Source organism: Schistocerca piceifrons, chromosome 5 (assembly GCF_021461385.2).
Source record: "Schistocerca piceifrons isolate TAMUIC-IGC-003096 chromosome 5, iqSchPice1.1, whole genome shotgun sequence".
NCBI classification, from domain to species: domain Eukaryota; kingdom Metazoa; phylum Arthropoda; class Insecta; order Orthoptera; family Acrididae; genus Schistocerca; species Schistocerca piceifrons.
The window spans coordinates 646,414,611-646,439,643 of NC_060142.1; the positions used below are offsets into that span (position 1 = coordinate 646,414,611).

General features: G+C 40.8%; 1 protein-coding gene across 1 annotated transcript in view; it reads right to left on the reverse strand.

The window, feature by feature from the left end:
* LOC124799176 (lachesin-like) overlaps positions 1-25,033 on the reverse strand; it is a 930,642-nt gene that overhangs the window by 368,766 nt on the left and 536,843 nt on the right. Inside the window, exon 4 of the mRNA XM_047262712.1 lies at positions 3,896-4,054. Coding sequence (XP_047118668.1) covers positions 3,896-4,054 — 159 coding nt within the window. The remainder of the gene's footprint in view (positions 1-3,895; positions 4,055-25,033) is intronic.

Sequence of the window (25,033 nt, forward strand, 5' to 3'; positions counted from 1 at the left end):
TTCAAATCGAAGCTGAAGGGTTTCCTCATGGGTCCTTGTTTCCATTCTGTCGAGGAGTTCATTGAAAAATTAAGCTGATTCCTATGTTATATTGTTGATTGCGTTTTATTAAACTTATGGCTTAACTTTGTTTGGGTTCATAAGCATTTTATTTTAGATGTTACTTTATGTTGTGATTTCATGTGCTGATACGTTCCGTAACGTTGGATATTTGCTCCTCAATTTGGTCCTACGGAACTAGATATGCAAATAAATAATATAAAAAGCAAGCGACCACGCAAGTTGTGACCTAATCATTGTTCTGGATATGAATGATGCTGATATACAAGCACATGACTAAATGCAGGTCTTAGAATCTTGTTGTTGTTGTTGTTGTGGTCTTCAGTCCTGAGACTGGCTTGATGCAGCTCTCCATGATACTCTATCCTGTGCAAGCGTCATCATCTTCCAGTACGTACTGCAGCCTACATCCTTCTGAATCTGCTTAGTGCTTTCATCTCTTGGTCTCCCTCTACGATTTTTACCCTCCACGCTGCCATCCAGTACTAAACTGATGATCCCTTGATGTCTCAGAACATGTACTACCAACCGATCCCTTCTTCTGGTCAAGTTCTGCCACAAACTCCTCTTCTCCCCAATTCCATTCTGTACCTCCTCATCAGTTATGTGATCTACCCGTCTAATCTTCAGCATTCTTCTGTAGCACCACATTTCGAAAGCTTATATTCTCTTCATGTCTAAACTATTTACCGTCCATGTTTCACTTCCATACATGGCTACACTCCATACAAATACTTTCAGAAACGACTTCCAGACTCTTAAATCTATACTCGATGTTAACAAATTTCTCTTCTTCAGAAACGCTTTCCTTTCCATTGCCAGTCTACATTTTATATCCTCTCTACTTCGACCGTCATCAGTTATTTTGCTCCCCAAACAGCAAAACTCCTTTACTACTTTTAAGTGTCTCATTTCCTAATCTAATTCCCTCAGCATCACCCGACTTAATTCGACTACATACCATTATCCTTGTTTTGCTTTTGTTGATGTTCATCTAATACCCTTCTTTCAAGACACTGTCCATTCCGTTCAACTGCTCTTCCAAGTCCTTTGCTCTCTCTGACAGAATTACAATGACATCGGCAAACCGTAAAGTTTTTATTTCGTCTCCATGGATTTTAATACCTACTCCGAACTTCTCTTTTTCTTCCTTTACTGCTTGCTCAATATACAGATTGAATATGATCTGGCAGAGGCTACAACCCTGTCTAACTCCCTTCCCTACCACTGCTTCCCTTTCATGTTCTTCGACTCATAACTGCCATCCGCTTTCTGTACAAATTGTAAATAGCCTTTCGCTCCCTGTATTTTACCCCTGCCACCTTCAGAATTTGAAAGAGAGTATTCCAATCAACATTGTCAAAAGCTTTCTCTAAGTCTACAAATGCTAGAAACGTAGGTTAGCCTTTCCTTAATCTTTCTTCTAAGATAAGTCGTAAGGTCAGCATTGCCTCACGTGTTCCAACATTTCTACGGAATGCAAACTCATCTTCCCCGAGGTCGGCTTCTACCAGTTTTTCCATTCGTCTGTAATGAATTCGCGTTAATATTTTGCAGCTGTGACTTACTAAACTGGTAGTTCTGTAATTTTCACACCTGTCAGCACCTACATTCTTTAGGATTGGAATTATTATATTATTCTTGAAGTCTCAGGGAATTTCGCCTGTCTCCTACATCTTGCTCACCAGATGGTAGAGTTTTGTCAGTACTGGCTCTCCCAAGGCTGTCAGTAGCTCTAATGGAATGTTGTCTACAGCCGGGGCCTTGTTCGAATTACGTCTTTCAGTGCTCTGTCAAACTCTTCACGCAGTGTCATATCTCCCGTTTCATCTTCATCTACCTCCTCTTCCATGTCCATAATATTGTCCTCAAGAACATCGGCCCTGTATAGTCCCTCTATACACTCCTTCCACCTTTCTGCTTTCCCTTCTTTGCTTATAACTGGGTTTCCATCTGAGCTGTTGATATTCATGCAAGTGGTTTTCTTTTCTCCAAAGGTCTCTCTCATTTTCCTGTAGGCAGTATCTATCTTACCCCTCGTGAGATAAGCCTCAACGTACTTACATTTATCCTCCAGCCATCCCTGTCTAGCCATTTTGCACTTCGTTTCGGTCTCATTTTTGAGACGTTTGTATCCTTTTTGCCTGCTTCACTTACTGCATTTCTGTATTTTCTCCTTTCATCAATTAAATTCAGTATCTCTTCTGTTACCCAAGGATTTCTACTAGCCCTCGTCTTTTTACCTACTTGATCCTCTGCTGCCTTCACTATTTCATTCCTCAAAGCTACCCATACTTCTTCTACTGTATTTCTTTCCCCCATTCCTGTCAATTGTTCCCTTATGCTCTCCCTGAAACTCTGTACAACCTCTGGTTTAATCAGTTTGTCCAGGTCCCATCTCCTTAAATTCCCACCTTTTTTCAGTTTTAATCTACAGTTCATAACTAATACATTGTGATCAGAGTCCACATCTGCCCATGGAAATGTCTTACAAGTTAAAATCTGGTTCCTAAATCTCTGTCTTTCCATTATATAATCTATCGGAAACCTTCTAGTATCTCCCGGCTTCTTCCATGTAGACAACCTTCTTTCATGATTCTTGAACCAAGAGTTAGCTATGATTATGTTGTGCTCTGTGCAAAATTCTACCAGGCGGCTTCCTCTTTCATTTCTTAGCCCCAATCCATATTCACCTACTATGTTTCCTTCTCTCCCTTTTCCTACACTCGAATTCCAGTCACCCATGACTATTAAATTTTCGTCTCCCCTCACTACCTGAATAATTTCTTTTATCTCATCATACATTTCATCAATTTCTTCATGTCTGCAGAGCTAGTTGGCATATAAACTAGTGCTACTGTAGTAGGAGTAGGCTTCGTGTCTATCTTGGCCACAATAATGCGTTCACTATGCTGTTTGTAGTAGCTTACCAGCACTCCTATTTTTTTATTCATTATTAAACCTACTCCTGCATTACCCCTATTTGATTTTGTATTTATAACCCTGTATTCACCTGACCAAATGTCTTGTTCCTCCTGCCACCGAACTTCACTAAATCTCACTATATCTAACTTTAACCTATCAATTTCCCTTTTTAAATTTTCTAACCCACCTGCCCGATTAAGGGGTCTGACATTCCACACTCCGATCCATAGAACGCCAGTTTTCTTTCTTCTGATAATGACGTCCTCTTCAGTAGTCCCCGTCCGGAGATCCGAATGGCGGACTATTTCACCTCCGGAATATTTTGCCCAAGAGGATGCCATCATCATTTAATCATACAGTAAAGCTGCATGCCATCGGGAAAAATTACAGCTGTAGTTTCCCCTTGCTTTCAGCCGTTCGCAGTACCAGCACAGCAAGGCCGTTTTGGTTAGTGTTACAAGCCAGGTCAGTCAATCATCCAGACTGTTTCCCCTGCAACTACTTAAAAGGCTGCTGCCCCTCTTCAGGAACCACACGTTTGTCTGGCCTCTCAACAGGTTGCACCTAGGGTACGGCTATCTGTATCGCTGAGACACGCAAGCCTCCCCACCAACGGCAAGGTCCATGGTTCTCCGCGTTGGAAGAACGTAATGCCACGTAGCACTTGACAGTGAAACGACTGACGAAAACCTTCCTCATAGAAAATATGTATTACTTAGCTAGCTACTTCAACTACATATGCATGTGTTCACTGCAGTGTAGTACAATTAATAAATCAGCATACAGTAGAGAAGTAACAGGTTGGGTCGGCGGCAGGGTGGAGGGGAACAGGTAGACTGCTTGCGAAGGGATTACAGCAATATGGTAAGAGGAGGTGGAAGTGTTTGCACGGGCAGGGCGCGGTCCTCACCGGAGAGCGACTTGTTGATGGCGATCTTGGAGCCGTCGTCGCGCTTCCACTTGACGCTGGGCGGCGGCGACCCGCTGGCGTGGCACGTCAGAGTGACGTCAGCGCCCTCCCGGACAATCACGTCAGAGCTGCTCAGCGAGTCGTCGATGTTGGGCGGCACTGCAACACCACAAGCCACGATCACCACTAACAGGCCAAGAGGTCACCACTCCACATATCTACGTCTACGTCACGGCAGAGTGCACTTCTTACTACTGCTAATTTTTTCCCTCTCTTGTTTCATTTACAAACCGGGCAAGGGGAAAAGAGTGTCAGTATGTCTCAGTAAGAGTCCAAGTCTGTCTTCTCACAGAGAATTTGATTTTTACAGGAGCCGGTAGATGGATGGTGTAAATAAATCTTACAACAAATAAATGACGAAAAATAGCACAAAAAAGGTGTGTATAACAATGCAGTTCATTTAGCGATATAATTTTTAGGTGAGCGTCTAAACAAAACAAAGCAAAATTGCACATATTGTAAATCTTAGGCCTAGAACAGTTAAATTAATATAAATTTCATGCTGTTGTACTTTACATAACCAAAAATTTTACCCACAGAAGATCACACATAGGTGTCGAAACATGTCTGGTTAAATACAAAAATTATAAAAAAATTTATTTGCATAGGGCTGCTTTTCAAAACAACCGAATTTTAAATCGCAAACAGGTAAGAACATCAAGAGGAGCTTCAAACCTTAGTAAAGCGAGTAACAATCTATCTACCTTTAAACTCTCTCAGCAGCATTTGTGTTAAAGCATTATAACCTTATATCAGTGTGATACATCACTGACTGGCAATTGTGGTAGTTTCTATTCAGGCTGGTACGTTAACATATTTGAGGATTACACTTTATGTAATTTTTTATAACCTTACAGACACATTTTATTCCGATAATATTATATGCGGCTCACATTCATAAGTTATAGCAACCCTTTTATCTCTCCTCCCCTCCCCCACCCCCAGGACAAATTAGAGATTATGTGTGATACTATTTAATAGAGTAGCTTAGCGATTATTCAAACTCGTCTGTTATCATGTGTTTATACGATCCGTTTGTATTTCTTAATAATTTTAATGTTAGATTTTATTTTGATACCATTATAAAAGATTCATAATGGTTAGATTCATTATCTCTTCTTGTCGTCCGTAAAACATGAGATGTTACATGTATACGACAACGAGCGAGGTGTCGCAGTGGTTAGCACACTGGTTTCGCATTCAGGACGACGACGATTCAAAACCGCTTCCAACCATCCTGATTTAGCTTTTCCGTGATTTCCCCAAATCGCTCCAGGCAAATGCTGCGATGGTTCCTTTGAAAGAGCACTGCCGAATTCCCTCCCCATTCCTCCCTAATCCGATGGGACAGATGACCTCGCTGTTTGGTCCATTCCCCGAAATCAACCGACAAATTAATACTATTTAACACGACTGCTTTGTGAAGATTGTACGGGTCATTGCAGTCAAAGTATTTTTATCGAAATAGATGACAGAGGGATAGAAAAAAAATTAAAATCGCTTAAAAGAGGAAAGGTCGCTGGACCAGATGGGATACCAGTTCGATTTTACACAGAGTACGCGACGGAGCTTGCCCGCCTTCTTGCAGCGGTGTACCCTAGGTCTCTAGAAGGGGGTAGCGTTCCAAAAGATTGGAAAAGGGCACAGGTCGTTCCGTTTTCAAGAAGGGACGTTGAACAGATGTGCAGAACTATAGACCTATAACTCTAACGTCGTTCAGTTGTAGAATATTGGAACACGTATTATGTTCGAGTACAATCACTTTTCTGGAGACTAGAAATCTGCTCTGTAGGAATCAGCATGGGTTTCGAAAAAGACGATCGTGTGAAACCCAGCTCGCGCTATTCGTCCACGAGGCTCAGAGGGCCATAGACAGGGGTTCCCAGGTAGATGCCGCGTTTCTTGACTTCCGCAAGGCGTTTGATAGTGTTCCCCATAGTCGTTTAATGAACAAAGTAAGAGCATATGGACTATCAGACCAATTGTGTGATTGGATTGCAGAGTTCATAGGTAACAGAACACAGCATGTCATTCCCAATGGGGAGAAGTCTTCCGAAGTAAGAGTGATATCAGGTGTGCCGCAGGGGAGTGTCGTAGGACCGTTGCTATTCACAATATACATAAATGACCTTGTGGATAACATCGGAAATTTACTAAGGCTTTATGCGGATGATGCTGTAGTAGTATATCGAGAGGTTGTAACAATGGAAAATTGTACTGAAATTCAGGACGATCTGCAACGAATTGATGTATGGTGCAGGGAATGGCAATTGAATCTCAATGTAGACAAGTGTAATGTGCTGCGAATACATAGAAAGAATGCTCGTTTATCATTTAGCTACAATATAGCAGGTCAGCAACTGAAAGCAGTTAATTCCATAAATTATCTGGGAGTAGGCATTAGGAGTGATTTAAAATGCAATGACCACATAAAATTAATCGTAAAGCAGATGCCAGACTGAGATTCATTGGAAGAATACTAAGGAAACGCAGTCCGAAAACAAAGGAAGTAGGTTACAGTACACTTGTTCGTCCACTGCTGGTATATTGCTCACCGGTGTGGGATCCGCACCGGATGGGATTGATAGAGGAGATAGAGAAGATCCAACGCAGAGCAGCGCGCTTCGTTGCAGGAACATTTAGTAATGGCGAAAGCGTTACGGAGATGATAGATAAACTCCAGTGGAAGACTCTGCAAGAGAGGCGCTCAGTAACTCGGTACGGGCTCTTGTTGAAGTTTCGAGAACATACCTTCACCGAGGAGTCAAGCAGTATATTGCTCCCTCCTATGTATATCTCGCGAAGAGACCATGAGGATTAAGTCAGAGAGATTAGAGCCCACACAGAGGCATACCGACAGTCTTTCTTTCCACGAACAATACGAGGCTGGAATAGAAGGGAGAACCGATAGAGGTACTCAAGGTACCCTCCGCCACACACCTTCAGGTGGCTTGCGGAGAATGGATGTGGATGCAGATGTCTCTTCTGTGATTGTTTCCCATGATCGAGCATGATCGTTGCACAACACAGTCTGTCGGCTAGTTTAGAGTTTTAACGAGGTGAAATGGCTGAAAATTAATTACATATTTTTTAATTTCCAGCTCCATCCCACAAAATCCAGTACTTAAGGTATCCATTCTTTGCTCATATGTTTCTTCCCACTCAGTACAATATTTAGTTACCTAAACCAGATGTATCTGATTCTCTCCTGCTTTTTGAATAACTTTCATAAGTTCATTTGCTGTTCGCCTGATGTTCCATAATGATTTCACACATTCTTACACTGTGAACCGATGGCTCTTGAGAAATATATTGCATGCAAGTCTCGTTTGGAAACAAGTCAGACGTCGTGCGCTACGTTATTTTAGCCACACATACGGGCTTAGAGAAATGCTTTTATTGATAAGTCTTCTGCATACTACACTGGAATGCCTAATAAGGCAATTGAGTTTAAACATAGTGTTCCTTGTATTTAATTTTGGTAAGTTTTTTCTTATATCGAAGGTTATATAGCTTCTTAGTAATGTACTAGGAACCTTGATCTTTTTGTATCATTATATATTTCTATTGGCTGTGCTTGTGGTATTATCCATGAGGCTACAAGTACTTTGGCTCCGCAGCGCGGAGTGGTCGCACGGTTTGAGGCACCATGTCACGGATTGCGCGGCCCCTCCCGACGGTGGTTCGAGTCGTCCTTCGGGCATGGGTGTGGGTTTTGTGTTCTTAGCATAAGTTACTTTAAGTAGTGTGTAAGTCTAGGGACTTATGACCTCAGCAGTTTGGTCCCTTAGGAATTCACACACATTTGAACATTTTAGTACTTTGGCTACTTGCGCTAAGTCTACAAATGTCCAGTTTCCTGTTCTGTGTGCATGGATAAGGTTGCATAAGTGGAAAAATTACTGTTCGTCTGTATTACTATTCGTGATTTTGACAACTAGCGTTAATTTATGTTTCTACATGATTGGCATGTGACTTACGTTAGCCAATACTTCGTAACTTATGTTTAGTATTTCCGTGCCTTCGTGACGTTTTGAACATTGAGATTTTGATGTCATTTCTGTTTCTTAAGGTACATTCAGGTGGCAGATGAATCCGGTAGAAAATTATAAATTGTTCTAAGGCAGCTGTATGTCGTGAGTTTCCTTAAACATATATCCGCTGCTGACAGTTGCCTGAAGAAAACATTTTTCTCAATAATGTTATGCGAAAAGAGCACCTTATTTCCTACAAGGATTCCAATTTACTCTCACCTGAAATTCTCGTTACAGGTTTTTATCACTCCAATCGCTCAGTAGCGAAAATAGCACCAGTTCTCCGTTCTTTGGAAGACTTTGTTTAATTCGATCCGACAGGTTTGACAGAGATCCCAGACATACATTTAGTACTCGGGAGACGGTCGCACAAACGTTCTATACGCTGACTGTTTTATTGCTCTCGCTACATTTATCACTCATACGCCCAAGCCCCTGACAAAAATTATATACAGAAAAACGGAAAGGAAATTAGAGGAACTGTTAGATGATGATCAATTTGACTTTGATGGTGGAAGCAAGACATGAGAAAACTGAAGACATTTTCACAATAATTGTCAACGTAAAAAAAGCGTTCAACAACGTAGAAAATGTGTAAGATGTTCGAAATTCGGAGAAAAATACGAGTAAGCTACAGGGAAAGGTATGATATACAATATGTACAAGAACCAAGAAGTCCGCAACAACGAAAATGACATTCTAAATTAAATGCTCAGATTAAAAAGGTGTAAGATAAGGATGCAGTGTTACACCTCAACTGTTCAAGGTAAACATCGAAGAAAGAATGACGGAAATAAAGGAAACGTGAAACAGTGGCATTTAGATTCAGGTTGAAAGGATATCAGTGATAAGATTTAATGATGATATAAATACTCTCAGTGAAAGTGACGAAGATTTACAGGACATTGTGAGCTCAGTGAACAGCGCACTGAGCACGCATTACAGAGAGAGTAAATCGAAGGAGAACGAATGTAATGAGAAGTAGTAGAAATGAGAAATGAGATTAGTGATAAACTTAACATCAAAATAGGTGACCACGGAAGTAGTCGAAGTGATGGAATTCTGCTAACTTGGAAAAAAATAAAGATGGAAACAAAACTAGAACTGGAAAAGAGGACATTTATCACCAGATGTCTGCCAATATCAAACACTGACCTCAGTTTGAAGTAGAAATTTCTGAGAATCTACGTTTGTAGCACGACATTATACGGCAGTTAATCATGCACTGTGAGGAAACCAGAAAAGAAAAGAATAGCTACGATGCTGCAGAAAGATGTTGACAGGTAGATCGACCTGATAAGGTAAGGAATGAGGAGGTTCTCTGCACAATCGGTGATTAAAGGTACTTAGGGACAAGACTGACAAGAAGAAGAGATAGGACATGTGTTTAGACATGAGGAAATATCTTCCATGTTACTGTCGAGTTGTAGCGAGTAAAACTTCTGGTAGAAGCAGAGACTGGAATATATCCAGCAACAAATACATAAATAAATAAATTCTTCATAATTTCCCTTATCAGTCGAAGTCAACAATTCGCTTGTGCGCAACTGAACTGATGTGCTGGTTCCATTCATGTCGTTTCACAACGTTATATCCAGCAACAAATACATAAATAAATAAATTCTTCATAATTTCCCTTATCAGTCGAAGTCAACAATTCGCTTGTGCGCAACTGAACTGATGTGCTCGTTCCATTCATGTCGTTTCACAACGTTATACCTAGGTATTTAATCGTTGTGCCTGAGTCAACCAAAACACCATTAATATTGTATTCGACTTAACACAAGGGCTCCTCTTAACCAATAGCACTAACTAACATTTATCCTCACTGAATGCAAGCTACCATTCGGTACACCAAACATTGTTTCTTTCTACGATATCTTGAATCCTCCAACAGTCGCTCAACGATGACACGTTTTCTTAACACACCATCATTATTAACAAACAATTACAGACTGCTAACCACCGTATCTTAACATATCGTTCATCGATATCAAGAACGGGAGGGCTCTAAACATTCTACCAATGACACTACTGATGTTACTATTGTCTCTGATGAAATCTTCAGGACTATCACAATGTGTTAGCTTTATATCATTATTATTAGTTTTGGGTTGCCAGTCATCTAACTGGTTTGGTGTGGCCTGCCACAACTTGTTCTGTGTCAGCCTTTTGGCCAGAAATGTCCACTTTGGTTCTGCTAGTCTGTTCTTATGTCCTCGTTACTTCTTTCGTCATACGTTACTTTGGTTCCAAAGTAGAATGCCTTCGTTTCCTTTATTTCGCGCTCCCTAATTTTGATGTCAAATTTATCAATGATCTCATTTCTGTTACTTCTCATTACTTTGGTCTTTGTTCTGTTTACTTTTAATACATGCGCTGTGCGCATTAGACTGTTCGTTCCATTCAGCAGGTCATGTAATTCTTCCTCGCTTTCACTGAGTTGAGTCACGTCGTCAGCGAATCCTATCTTTGATATATTTTAACCATGAATTTTAATCCCACTCCTGAACTCTTTTTTATTTCCCTCATTGCTCCTTTTACATATAAATTGAATAGTAGAGGGAAAGACGGCATCCCTGTATTCCACCACTTTTAATTCGAGCAGTTCGTCCTTGGTCTTTCATTCTTGTTTTTACTTCTTTGTTCTTAACTCTCCCTACAGTTTACAACTATTTCCCTAAGAATTTCCAACATCTGGCACCAACTTACATTTTCGAATACATTTTATAGGTAAACAAATACCATGAATATGTGACGATTTTCTCAAGTCTTGCTTCCATTATCAAATATAACATAAGAGTCGTCCCTCAGGTGCCTTCACCTTTAGTAAAGTCAAACTGTTCATCACGGAAGACGTCCTTCATTTTCTTCTCGATTCTTCTGCGTACTATTTTGTCAGTCACTTAAGTGCAACAGATGTTAAGCTGACACAGCGATAGCTCTCGCATTTATGTGCCATCGCTATCTTCGGGTTGTATCGATGATATTCTTCCGAGACTCTGAGTCTAAATCCCTAGTCTCTTATATTGGACACATCAACTTGAATAGCCATTTGGTTGTCATTCGCCCCAATTATTTCAGGAATTCGGAAGGAATGTTATCTGTGCTTTCTACCTTATTTGATCTCAAGTCTTCCAAATCTCTGTCAAACCCTGATTGTAATCTGGGTCCAGCATGTCTACCACACGGATATTTCTGTCGTATCAGCAGACATTTCCTCCCCCTCTAGAGGCATTCAATATATTCTTACCATAAACTCGCTCTCACCTCTATGTTTTAAAGCGGAATTCCTTCATTACTCTTACTGTTTACATCTTTCCTTTCATTTTCACAAAACTTTCTTTTTCGATTCCTTCCTATTATTCCTGCAGCCATTTATCTGTACCTTCCCTGCATTTCCTATTTATTTTATCTGTAAGTGACCTATATTACTCTAGCCCTCTTCAGCTGCATAGCATGGTATTCAGTAACGGAGCATGTATAGCCACAGAGAACTTCAAATGCATCCCATCAGCCCACACTGACTCGTCTGGACCTACACTTCACCAATATTAACTTGTGACCAAAGTGTATATCTGCTCCTGCGTATGCCATAAAATCCAACATCTGATTTCTGAATCTCTGTCTCACCGTGATGCTGCTGTTACCCTCCCATGTCTCCAGGCCGTTTCCGAGTATCCCTCCTCCTATCATGATTTCGGAAGAGTGTTCTCCCTTTTAAAATTTGAAGTTTATTGCAGAAATCTCTCAGTATTTCTCCTCTACCAGTCCTACTTCTTAGTCCATATTCCGCCATACCATGGTCTGTAGTTCCTTCCCCTGCCACAGTGTTTTACTCCCTCATGATTATTAATTTACTATCTCACTTTAAGTACTGAGTTACCTGGTCACTGACGTCCTACACTGTACCTTCTCACTTTCTGTCTGTGATATCGGCACATATGCCTGAATTATTGTCGTTGGCATTGCTTTGCTGTTGATTTTGATGACAAAAATTCTTCCATTCAATTGCTCATGTAAACTCCCTCTCTGGCCTTCCTTCCTCTTCATAACGAATCGTACTCTACTGTCATACGCTGCTGCTGATATTACCCTATATCCGTAGGACAGAAACCCTTGTCTCATTTTCAGTTCAGTTCATTCATCCCTTCTATACGTAGAATGAGGTTTTACATTACCTCTATCAGATTTACTATCTCCCCTACAGTATTTAGTGAGACCACTATCGTTCCATGTTCCGAGTCATACCTTTCCGTTAGTTATTGAAAGGTTTTCTCATGGCTGACTATCCATTGGCAGTCCCCTCCACAGATCTTAAAGGAGAACTAACCCGAAACATTTAGCACTGGAAATATCATCATTACACTGTTTCACTTAGAGGGCACATGTGCTACGGATACACATTATGTGCCTTTAACAAAGCGGTTTCAATTGCCTGCTGCATCACCATGTAGTTGATAGTTGCTGATTCTTCCGCCTTTTAGGGGCAGTTTCCCACCCCAAGGACATGATGGTGCCCTGAACCTCTGGCCTTCCCTACACCATTTCTGAGGTCATTGGTATAACGAGGGTGACTCTTTGTAGGGGTAATCTTCTACCACTGTAGCTGATCATTCTCATTCAAAATTTATGCTATGGCAGGGTCGAACCAAGGAACTAGGCACATTTTCATTTTTACTGTTTTTTCCGGCCAGTTTGATTGCTGTAATCATTGGTGATTGTTCTTCCATGCTTATAGTATCTTCACTTGAAAAGAATATTGTTAAGTTTTGTTAAAACCAATAACTTCTTTTTAATGGAAGTGTGCCTTTTCACAACATGTTAATCTGTGTAGAAAGTACATGAATAAATAATTAAATAATATTAAACTGAAATCATCCTGCTTGGTTAAACGATTCAAGCAGATTGCATATAAGAACAGAAAATTAGGTAATAAATAACAAACATGAAGACATATTTTAGAGAGTGACGAAGGTGTTACTTGGCAGTCAGTTTCGAATGCTTCTTCCATTTAATTTGTCACTGGTTGTTTAATTAGAGGATGAACAGCGGGGATTGCATTGAGAATACTTTTATTAAAGATCTCAGACCACAGCAAATGGCAGTACTGTGCTGTATATAGCTTCATTTCCCTTCCTTAACATGGTAACGAACCGACTGGTTTCCGAATACTTTTTGCGTTCGTGAGAAGACACATTGTACTGGAGCTGATAGGGGGTAAACGGAAAATGCTGCAGAAAACGTCACTTTTCTGGGAGCGGAGACCGAAGGTACAGGTAGGCTGGAAAAAACGGGCTGCCGAGTCGTCCTAGGGAGTGGCAAACCATTGTCCAGCTTTACAACCTGGCCCAGCCTTGCGCCCGCCCTGGGACGGAGCGGAAGTCGGGGGCTGCGACCTCATGTTTTGCGCACCGCCTTGCAGACATCCAATGGCCGCTTTAGAAAACACGAGTGGCAGAAAAACAATATGCTAGCTTCATCAACTGACGCTCCTAAATTCAGAAGCCCTCTGATGATAGACTATTGCCACAGGCACAGAAACGCGCGGTTGGCACAGTAGAGTGGTGACGTCACGGGTACAGAGCTGGAGAGTTTGTAATGTCCCCTTAGAAAAATTAATGAATTACTCTGCTGGTAAGCCCCTACGTTATTTGATTTTCAAACAGCTGAGCAGAACTGAACGTACTCAGACATTTCGCATTTCGCTCTTTACCTATTCTGATCAACACTAAAATGACACACAATATTTTTAGCGCAACGCAATCTGACTTTCAATAATCCCTACAAGAGAATGGCCCTGACTAAATCAACCTATACGTTTCACAAATCACTTACCTCACAAAAATCTTCGTTACTCTAACTACCCAATACAGCGAGCGCCACTACTGTCAGCTAAATAAAAGATTCAAACTACTGAAGGCACTAACTACTGATAGGCATAGTTAGCAAATGATAGATTTTGATAGAGAAAAAACAATGTATTTACCTTAATATTGTTCGAAAGTCATATTATACATATATCAGTTCATGACATCTAGTCTTACAAATTTACTGTCTCTGTCCAGATAATCCGCTCTCAAAACTCCGCCATCTCACTCCCCACATCCACCACTGCTGGCGGCTCACCTCCAACTGCGCAACGCTACGCGCTGTTAACAGCCAACTGCCCAACACTACAATAGCGAATGTTACAAGTTTTTCTACATCATTGGTGCCTGATCGCAGCCCACCTACTTGCGACCATTTTCCCGTGATTCTCTATACTGGAGGGGAACCTCGCTGTTGGACAAACCGTTTTGTATTTTCGCTGATGGTGACACCCACAATTTAGCGCAAAAAGAAGAGCCGAGCGTAAGATAGAGACAAAAATAAGGGTCTCCCGGTCGAGACGCGTTGGAGGCCGTATCGATCTCCAGCTGAGACATGGTGCTGGCCAGAGCGACTACCGAGTCAGGAGACGTCCGGGGGAACGGTGTTCCAGCTGTAGCAACGCACCCTCCTCTTCTCGAGAGAGTCTGCAAGACAGCGTCGTTCGTCTCAGCGTATGTCAATTATATTACAGTAATGTCTCAGGGCAGCATCAACGAGTTACGTCATTTTTGTTCCGCACTTCTGCAAATTATATACGATAGCCTGTCTCAGGTTCAACACAAATGGGTTCAGTGTATGAACCTTTTAATCAGTCACCAAGCTTTCAGTCACTGTTCTTCGTCAAGAAATGGCGAGTTTTGAAACTGAGTTTCACACCATTTTTAGTTAACAGGATGTTATTTCTCATGCTGCCAAGTATCACTGCTATTAATATAATCACTAATCAGAACATTCATACAGACAACAATAGTCAACTGCGATTGTTGATCATTGATAAGTTTTGATCATCTTTATCTCTCCGTGACACTGAATTATTGCCTTAATTGTACGGATCAGTGTGTACGAATAGGGCCTAAAAATCACGTTGTCCTTTAGAAGTTTGCGTATGAAATTCATAGGATAGTTCTTAAAGAAGAGGCCTGTCCGCAGTTGGTTTTCTGTGTTAGGGAAACTGTCCAAGAAGAGCGGATCTCGCACAGGTTGTTTGGTATTGCTATGGAATGACATGTAAACAAACAGAATACAGTGAAGAAAGAATCAGTTTATAATCGATCACCATGGACCTAAGATCGTCAATTTTTTTAAAGGCTGTTGATATCTAGCGCCGTTTTCAGATGTCCATTGTGCTACATGTACTGTGTTCGTAACTTCATATGTTATCAATAGTCCCATGTTAATCGGCTGAATAATCTACCTTTATAGTTTTAAGATCTAATAACCCTTTGTCTAACCAGTATAAGAGGACTCAATGGCCCCCATTTTTGGTCGCAGAAAAAACTTTTCACATTACACAACTTAAAATCTTATTACGAGACGATAAACGGACCATAGCTTTAATATATATTTTATCGTCATGAGAACATTACACCTTGTCACTTATTTTTCGTGTAGCAAACTATTTCTGTTGGCTTTTGAAATAATGACAATCTTGTGTTTTGCTCTGTTGTAAATTTTTTACCAGATGCATGACGTGGCATTTACAGCCACAAGTAGCGCTTTTTACGTAAGACAACCTCAGGTTGCTTCATTATATACTTGGTTTTTTACATGTCATTCTGTAGCTAAGCCAAACGACTGTTGTCACTTTTTTAAGTATATCTTCATGCTCCTTACGTATTACGCAGGTTTTTTTTACGTTTATATGTCATCTGGCATGGCCATGTATCACAATAACTATTTGAATGCAGGCTGCCTTCAGCCGTTATGTATATGTAGTCTCTTGCTTCTGTTCTTTGTGTTCATGTACAGCCTGTAAGAGTTATATTTCAATTATTTTACCTCCAAAATGCTATGAAGTACTCTTTTACCGTTTCCCTAAATTTTACCAAGTTTTCCTCTCGCAAACTATTCGTACTGAAATTGTTTGTAAAATTTCGACCTTATAATAAGCCTATAATAACTTAGGTATGGTACGCAGATGTCAGTGACACATTTCTCGATCTGTGAACACATTCACCTAAATTGTCGTATCAGTTGGTGGTAAACAATAAAAGCGAGCACATACGGTGAGGCGACAAAAGTCATGGGATACCTCTTAGGTTCATGTCGGGTCTCCTCTTTTCAACAGCAACTCGACGTCGCGTGGACTCAAGTAGCTGGACTTCTCCTGTAGGAATATTGAGCCACCCTGCCTCTGCTGCCATTCATTATCTCCAAAGTGTTGTCAGTGCAGAATTTCGTGCACGAACTGATCTCTCGATTATGTCCCGTAAATGCTTGACTGGGTTCACGTCGGGCGAACTGGGTGGTTCGAATTTTCCAGCGTCTTCTTCAAACCAATAGAGAACTATTGGGGCCCTGTGACATGTCGCATAATTGTATTATCATCCATAAAATTTCCATCTATTTTCGGGAACATGAAGTCCATGAATGGCTGCAAGTGCTCTCCAAGTAGCCGAACAGAACCGAGGGCCCAGTCCATTCCACGTAAACACAACAGACACCACTGTGGAGAAACCATCAACTTGCAGAGTAACAACATGGGTCCACGGATTCGTGGAGTCTGCGTCACCCTCTAATCTTACCATCAGCTCTTACCAACTGAAATCGGGGCTCGTCTGACCAGCCACGGTTTTCCAATCGTCTAGTGTCCACCCGATACGGTCACGAGGCGCTGCAGGCGATGTCGTGCTGTTAATAAAGGCACTCGCATCGTATTTTGCTTCCATCGCCCATTAACTACAAGTTTCGAGATACTGACCTAACGGATAAGTTCGTCGTACGTCCCACATAGATTTATGCGGTCATGTGACTAAGTGTTGCGAGTCTGTTAGCACCGGCAACTCTACGCAAACGCTGCTGCTCTCGTTCGTTAAGTGAAGGCCGTCGGCTACTGCGTTGTCCGTGTTGAGAGGTAATGTCTGAAATTTTGTATTCTCGTCACAGTCTTTACACTCTGGATCTCAGAATACTGAATTTCCTGACGATTTCCGAAAGTGAGTGTCTAGCTCCAATTACCATCCCCCGTTCAAAGTGTTTTAACTCTCGTCGTGCGGCTATAATGACGCCGTCAACATTTCCACGTGAAACAGCTGAGTACAAATGGCTGCCTTTCACACCTTATGTAAGCGATAATACCGCCATTTATGTATGGGCATATCGCTATCTGTTGACGTTTGTCATCTCAGTGTACAGTGGCCTATGAAGTGGCAATAGTTATGAAGATCACTATTACTCTACGTAGTAAACATTCTGTTTTCGATTTCGACGGGCGCACGTTCTTGCTAGCTTTCGGAAGGTATACTAAACAGACTGCTTAAACTACGCGTTTCTGACCCCTTCTGGAGTACTGCTGTGCGGGGTGGAATCCGCATCAGACAGGATCGACGGAAGGCATTGAAAAAGTTCAAAGAAGGGCAGCTCGTTTTGTACTATCGCGAAATGTGGGAGAGTGTGTCACAGATTTGGTACGTGTAATGGGGTGACAATCATTAAAATACGGGCATTTTACGTTCTGGCAGGATGTTCTTGTGAAATTTTGATCACCAACTTTCTTCTCAGAGTGTGGAAACATTTTATTGACGGCTGCCTACATAAGAAAAAATGATCATCGTAATAAAATAAGGTAAATCAGGGCTCGCATGGAAAGATTTAAGTGTTCGTTCTTTCAGCGCGCTTCGAGAGTGATACGGTAGAGAAACAGCTTGAAGGTGGTTCGATGAACCCTCTACCAGGCACTCGACTGTGAAGCGCAGAGTAATTATCTAGATGTAGATGTATTAATTTTTCATCTGTCCTTTACAAATTTTTTTGTATGTAAGTAAGCCAAACATAAACTTTCTGTATCTTTGTTCTGTTTTTTGTAGGCTGCACTTGCAAATAGCCTGTAAGGCCTTTATTGGTCAGTTGTGCGAGTTAAGTTTGTAATAAAGGGAATATGTGTAAGCAACAGTCGAAGTGCAAACTTCACCATGTATTTCAACAAATTTACGTCTGTGGTACTCCACATGAAGCAAATGATAACGTGGTGGACTTTCAGTTGAGTATCAGAACTTTCCAGTAGCATTGAAGAGACGCTTTAACTGAATTAGTGCAGGATATATCAAAAGTGGTATAACCTGTGAAGTTGGGGAGAGCCACGCCTGAAATAGAAGCTTAATATGTTTTCTCAACTAATTTTTAAACGAAGGCATGCACTTTCCATGTGCTGCAGTATTTTCGTCAATATATAAAAGTAAGGAATTTCCAGATGTGCAGACGCGTTCCAAGGTACAACATGGCCATGTATCCAGTAACAAATATTCGACTGAGATTTAAAAGTGTTGCAGTCGAGAAAATCTTGTCAAAAAGTCTTTTTAATAGTACGTCTATTACACTAGACAAAGTAAAATCAAATTAAGGAGAAGTATTACAAAAAGTCGGTTACAAGTTAAATACACTTTGAAATAGAAGGTTTTGGAAAGTAACACTAATTTACACTAAAGAACGTAGTTCATCTACAAATATCACATGTCCCATGGTGAAAGACGTGTTTCCGTTTTAAGGTAAAACACGGGACACTATCGACGTAATATGGCTTAATTGTCCATACGTTATATAAACAGTTCCAAAATGTAAATCATTTTATTGGTCATAAAATATTGTACCTGAATAAATGGCTCTGAGCACTATGGGACTTAACTTCTAAGGTCAACAGTCCCCTAGAACTTAGAACTAATTAAACCTAACTAACCTAAGGACAGCACACACATCCATGCCCGAGGCAGGATTCGAACCTGCGACCGTAGCGGTCGCGCGGTTCCAGACTGTAGCGACTAGAACCGCTCGGCCACTCCGGCCGGCGTACCTGAATAAATGAACAATTTATTCCAAACAACTTTAATACTGTAAAGCACTTAAATGTGCAGAATGAGAAATATTTACAAATACTATGCAAAACACAACATCATGTCAGACAACAACAAAAACTGTCAAAAACGGCGGAAAATGCTGGTGGTGCTCTCTAGTGCGCGTTCCTTAATGTGATCCTAAAATCAATCGCTAGGCCGAAGTCCTGAGCAAAAAATATCGTGTGTTCCTATCTACACTTCCTTCTAGGTCCAGCACTCTCCGGTATAATATCTTATAACGTTGGTTGTTGTAGTCCTCAGTCCAGAGACTAATTTGATGCCGTTCCCCGTGCTACTCTACCCTGTGCAAGTTTCTTCGTCTCCGAGTAACTACTGCAACCTCCATCCTTCTGAATATGCTTAGTGTATACATCCCTTAGTCTCCCTCTACGATTTTTACCCTCCACGCTTACCTCCAATACTAAATTGGTGATCCCTTGATGCATCAAACCTGTCCAACCAACCGATCCCTTCTTCTAGTCAAAGTTGTGCCACAAATTCCTCTTCTGCCCAATTATATTCCGTACCTCCTCATTAGCTACGTGATCTACCCATCCAGTTTTAAGCATTCTTCTGTAGCACCACTTTTCGAAAGCTCCTTTTCTCTTCTTGTCTAAACTAATTATTGTCCATGTTTCACTTCCATACATGGCTACACTCCATACAAATACTTTCAGGAAAGTCTTCCTGACTCTTAAATCTATACTCGATGTTAACAAATTTCTCTTCTCCAGAAACGCTTTCCTTGTCATCGCCAGTCTGCATTTTATGTAATCTCTACTTTGACCACCATCATTTATTTTACTCCCCAAATAGCAAAACTCATCTACTACTTTAAGTTTCTCATTTCCTAATCTAATACTCTCAGCATCACCTGATTTATTTCGGCGACATTCTATTATACTCGTTTTCCTTTTTTAGATATTCATCTTATATCCTCCTTTCGAGAGACTGTCCATTCCGTTCAGCTTCTCTTCCAGGTCCTCTGATGCCTCTGACTGAATTACTATGTCATCGGTAAAACTCAAAGTTTTTATTTCTACACCATGGATTTTAATTCCAATTTCAAATTTTTCTTTTGTTTCCTTTACTGCTTGCTCACTATATAGATTGAATAACACCGGGGATGGGCTATAACCCTGTCTCACTCTCTGTCCAAATACTGCTTCCCTTTCATGAGCCTCTACTCTTTATGATGTTAAGTCATTTTATTACATTGAGCTTGAATAGAAGTTGCAGCTGACAGTTTCCCAAATCCCAGATACCGTCGCTGAGGGATACGGGAAAGAAGATTCATTTAACGCAGTCATTCATCACGGGGTTCAAGGAGTTTACTTCTGGTACTTTAAACGACCTCTACGTCTCGCACAGTTTACTTATATTCAATTTCATTTTGCTTTAAATGTATTTCACAGTATAAGTGACGATCGAATCGCTCCGCTTGGCGCAGGAAGATGAAATACGCTACCGCCCGTAAACCATTTCCAGTAAAATACCTCGTTCATCTCGTCGAGTTTCGGGTGACTATTGGTTCACATTTTTCCTTTTCTTTTAACTGTAATCATAGCAATGTTGAAATTATTTCAACTTAAAAGAAGAGTTTACATACTTCTTAAAACATTCACTCTGTTTGTTTCTCTGTAAAGAAAATATCTGATTAACTCAATTATATTGGCTAAAAAGGTACAAGTCACAAAGTGGTGACATGATTATATATATATATATATATATACCTACGACTCCCTTATATAGCAGTGGAACTAAGTTTCTTTAACATCATATCTTGTAGACGTTAGTACTAAGGTATGAGGAAAAGTTTACGTTCTCAGTTGATCCCTTTTTCACTACTAAATCAACAACAGTAATAGATGCAGCAAATAGACATAACTAACAACGAGTAACGAAGAATAATTGAACAACATCAATGTGTGTGTTTCTGTTAGTCGTATAGTATATGCTCTGTGCTTAACCTAGGAACATATCCGCTTCATCCCATCCCACACGAACTAAATGCTCATCTGAGCCACCCCTAGTGACTGAGGAGAACGCACAAGATACTTCACACAAGCCTGCTGCCGAACATTCAGTTTCTACCTACATGTGTTAAGACTATAAGCTGTTCTCTAATTAGACGCAGCTTTGCATAAGCAGCTTATTCTCGTTAGCTGATGCACTACAGTATCTGAATACTTCCGTCAAAAGTTACCAGTGGGTGTAGTGCGCCTAACACCCGAAACACTAGGGTGTTACAATCAACCTCCGGTTCGACAAATGTTTCATTTTAATACCAACTGAATGAATTGTAAAAAACAAGGTTCAGAGCTCTCGTCAAATGTTTATATTTGACGGATGTATCTGATAAATATATGGTCAAATTATACAGATTGTTTCAAAAAATGAACATGCATGTACTGTGAGAGCCAAGTCACCCAAATCAACGCGAAATGGCTACTGAAGTAGACCGCTTCGTCTGATACACTTGGGTGGACATTAGGCGACAGTTCATCACTGTACATTGTGAGGCTGTGGGTATTTTTATGAATATTAAGCTTCTTCGGCGTTATGTTTGAAAATGTATCATCTGTAAAAAAAGTTAGGTCGAAATTAACATGTCTTCTTTGTCTTTTATATACAAAATGAGAAGCAGTGACCATATCACATTTCCTTAGGCACAGAGAAATTTGCTTTGTTTGCTGTCTAATCTTTGTCTAGGTTAATACGAAGAGTATAAGCTCTGAAGAAACCCCCACTCCAATCCCTAGATTGGGTAGATATTCCGCATGAACGAATATATTTTAATATACGTACACGCAGTTCTTTTCGAAAGTCACACAGCATCGTATACATAGACACATCATTCTTAGATCATACGAGAAGAGAGCGTGAGAGATTTCGTGTGGTCGATGTTTTCGAATGAATATATTGTTACCATGAAAAGAATACTTTGTTCGTGAAATGTTGTTATATTTAAGCTCTGATAATGTTAGAATATGCATTAGAGATGAGGACAAGTGAATCATTTTTTCTGCCTTTTCTGACTTGCGTTCTCCCATCAGTCAGGAATTTCTAAATCTCAATTTCTCCTGACTGGCTGGATTGCTGTAGACATTTCGGTTGTATGCAAAACAGACACGTTTAACATAATTCTATGTCAACTTTTACTGAGGAGAGCAGCTACTGGGTAGTTAGAATGAAAGTGCAGCTACTCACAGAGGTAAAATTGGACTTGCAATTATTGTATGGCATCGAAACTTGGCAGATATGCTAATGCGTTAGCGCGGAACCGATTTTAGCTGAAAAAAATTAGTTCAAATTTTGGCCACCAGGCGTAAATCTAGTGCTGTGCATGCGAGAAAAACGCATATAAATATTTCCGTATGTATCGGATTAGGAACTTGACGTGGGCAGACAAAGTCAAACAAGTGAGGAAGGCATCGTTTTTATTTTATTCTTAACTGTCGCTTACACAATTTGATCCAGTAAATATTCACCGAATAAGGGACATCCATCTAACGTGCCATTGGAACGTAAACACCATTCGACGGGTTTGGAATACAACACGGTAAGACTAGTATCGTCGAATCAAGCGAATGTGAATGACGTATTCCTTTGAAGAACAAGTCGATATGCTTCTCACTTATGGAGAATGCCAATGCAGTGAGAGCTAGAAACTTATACGCGGGAGATATCCTCAACGTACTCACCGTACACGTCGTACATTTATATATGTGTATGATAAACTAAGAACAACTGGATCTTTAACGCATCGGAAACATATCCGTCAAAGGAAAGTTACTAGCGAGGAAACGGAAATTGCTACTCTTGCCACTGTAGTTCGAGATCCTTGTGTTAGTTCGCGTCAAATCGCAAGGGAATTTGGCATGAGCCAGAGCAGTGTTGTTCGTGTTCTGCATCGAAATAAATATCATACTTGCCATATCAGTCTCCACCAAGAATTAAATGGTACGGATTGTATGCGTCGCATTGAATTCTGCCGAGACTACATTCACGAACCATGGAAATGTTTATTTGCATAACATGCATTATTGAGAAACTGAAACTCCATGTTGGATACGGCAAGTTGCACACCAAAAACCGGGGTTAGTGAATGTATGGTGTGGGATTCGGGCGGACAGAATTATAGGCCCCACTTCATCAAAGGAAATCTTAGTGGTAGGAAGTACACCACATCCCTGTAAGAAACATTAGGTCTGTTACTGGAAGAAATAGCTTTAGAAACAAGGAACAGAATGTGGTATCAACACGATGGGTGTCCAGCACATTTTTTGCTGATGGCTAGAAATGAGTTGCACAGAAAATTCACAGATCGTTGGATTGGACGCGGAGGAGATGTGTCGTTGCCGGCCCGTTCGCCAGACTTGACGCTGCTGGAATTTTTCTTGAGGGGTTTCGTAAAAGACATTGTTTCTAAAGACATTCCAACTACATCTAAACATATGCGAGAGAGAATTGTCACAGCATGTGCTTCGATAATTGCGGATGTATACCACTCAATCCATGATGATAAGATTGCTGTACTGCACTGATACAAATGGTCATCACTTCGAACTCCTTCTGTAAACGGACGTTCATTCCACCTTTGTGACCTTCGTTGATCTTCGAAGACCTTACTGTTACACATCACTGGATTCGTCTCGATAGCCGCTGTCAAAAAATAAGTACCAAATTATAGCATCCAATTAAAAAAAAAGTTGACCTTCATACCTCTCAAGCGACCCTACCTAGCACCAAAAACTAACGTCATGTTATGACCCTCGTTGTCCCATGGAACTTTTGTCCCTCAAACTTTTCAGCTCCCATCATACTTTCTGAGTTATTCTAGGTGGCAGAAGTTAGCGACTCACCCTGTATATAAGCACTGGAAACATCGACGTGCAGCTGCATACGTAAAACGATGCGATCAACAGTAGTTCGCACCAGTTCCAGTGGGGTCCGAGCACTGTGCTCCTGAGTACGGGCCTTCAGATCAGATGGAGATCGAACGTGTCCCAGGCAAACGCGTGCTTTCACATATCCCCAGAGCCAAAAGTTAGGTGGACTCGAATCAGGTGATCTTGCAGGCCATGTGTCTGGAGAACCTCTGCAGATAACACGTTCGTGTAAGATTACATTAAGCAGTCTTCCAGTGGGCGAAAAACATGAGGTGTTGCGGTACCTTGCATGGAAACAACAGTTTCTACACAGTTGCGTTCTTCTAAAGGAGGAATCACATACTTCACAAGGGTGTCTGGATAAAGTGCAGACGTCCCGGTACGCTAGAAAGTACCTCTGGGTGTATTCTCTTCAAAGAAGAACTGACCGAGAATAATGGTGCTTGTGAATGCACACCACACAATCACATACTGCGAGTTCAATAGGACTTTGTGCACTTAAAATTAGCGTTAGAGAATAAAAGGAGCTGCAAGAAAGCTAAATAAAAGCTTATGATTGGTAAAAACGAAATCATAGCAATTGACGGTGATAATGGGCGCATAACGGAAAGGAAGAAATTCTAAAGCATGTAAAGAATTTCTACAGCACATTATATGAAAGATCACATGAGCCACTAGGAAAATCTTACGCATATGATGATGAAGTCGCCAAAATCCTCCCAGAAGAAATACGAAGAGCTATAAACGAGATGCAGAATGGCAAAGCAGGGGGTCATGATGGTCTCACAATTGACGTACTGAAGTTTGCAGGGGAGGAAACAGAACAACATCTGGCTAAAGTCTTTGCTTCGTGTATACAGAATGGCAGCATCCCAACCTGCTGGAACAAAGCAAACATAATCTTACTATATAAGGAGCGAAGTATTCACGATCTGAACAACTAACGCCCCATTAGCTTACTTTCTCTTGTATATAAAGTGTTCACTAAAGTCCTGTAAAGTCGCATTAAAATGGTAGTGGAGACTGCACAGCCCATAGAACAAGCTGGATTCCGCAGTGGTTTCAGTACAATTGACCATACAAACACACTGCGTGAGGTAATTAGTCGAGTCAGTGAGTATGAAATGCCACTATGCATAGCCTTCATTGACTTCGAAAAAGCCTTTGATTCTGTCAGCCACACTGCAATCATACAAGCACTGGCCGAGCAAGGAGTGGAAACAAAATATA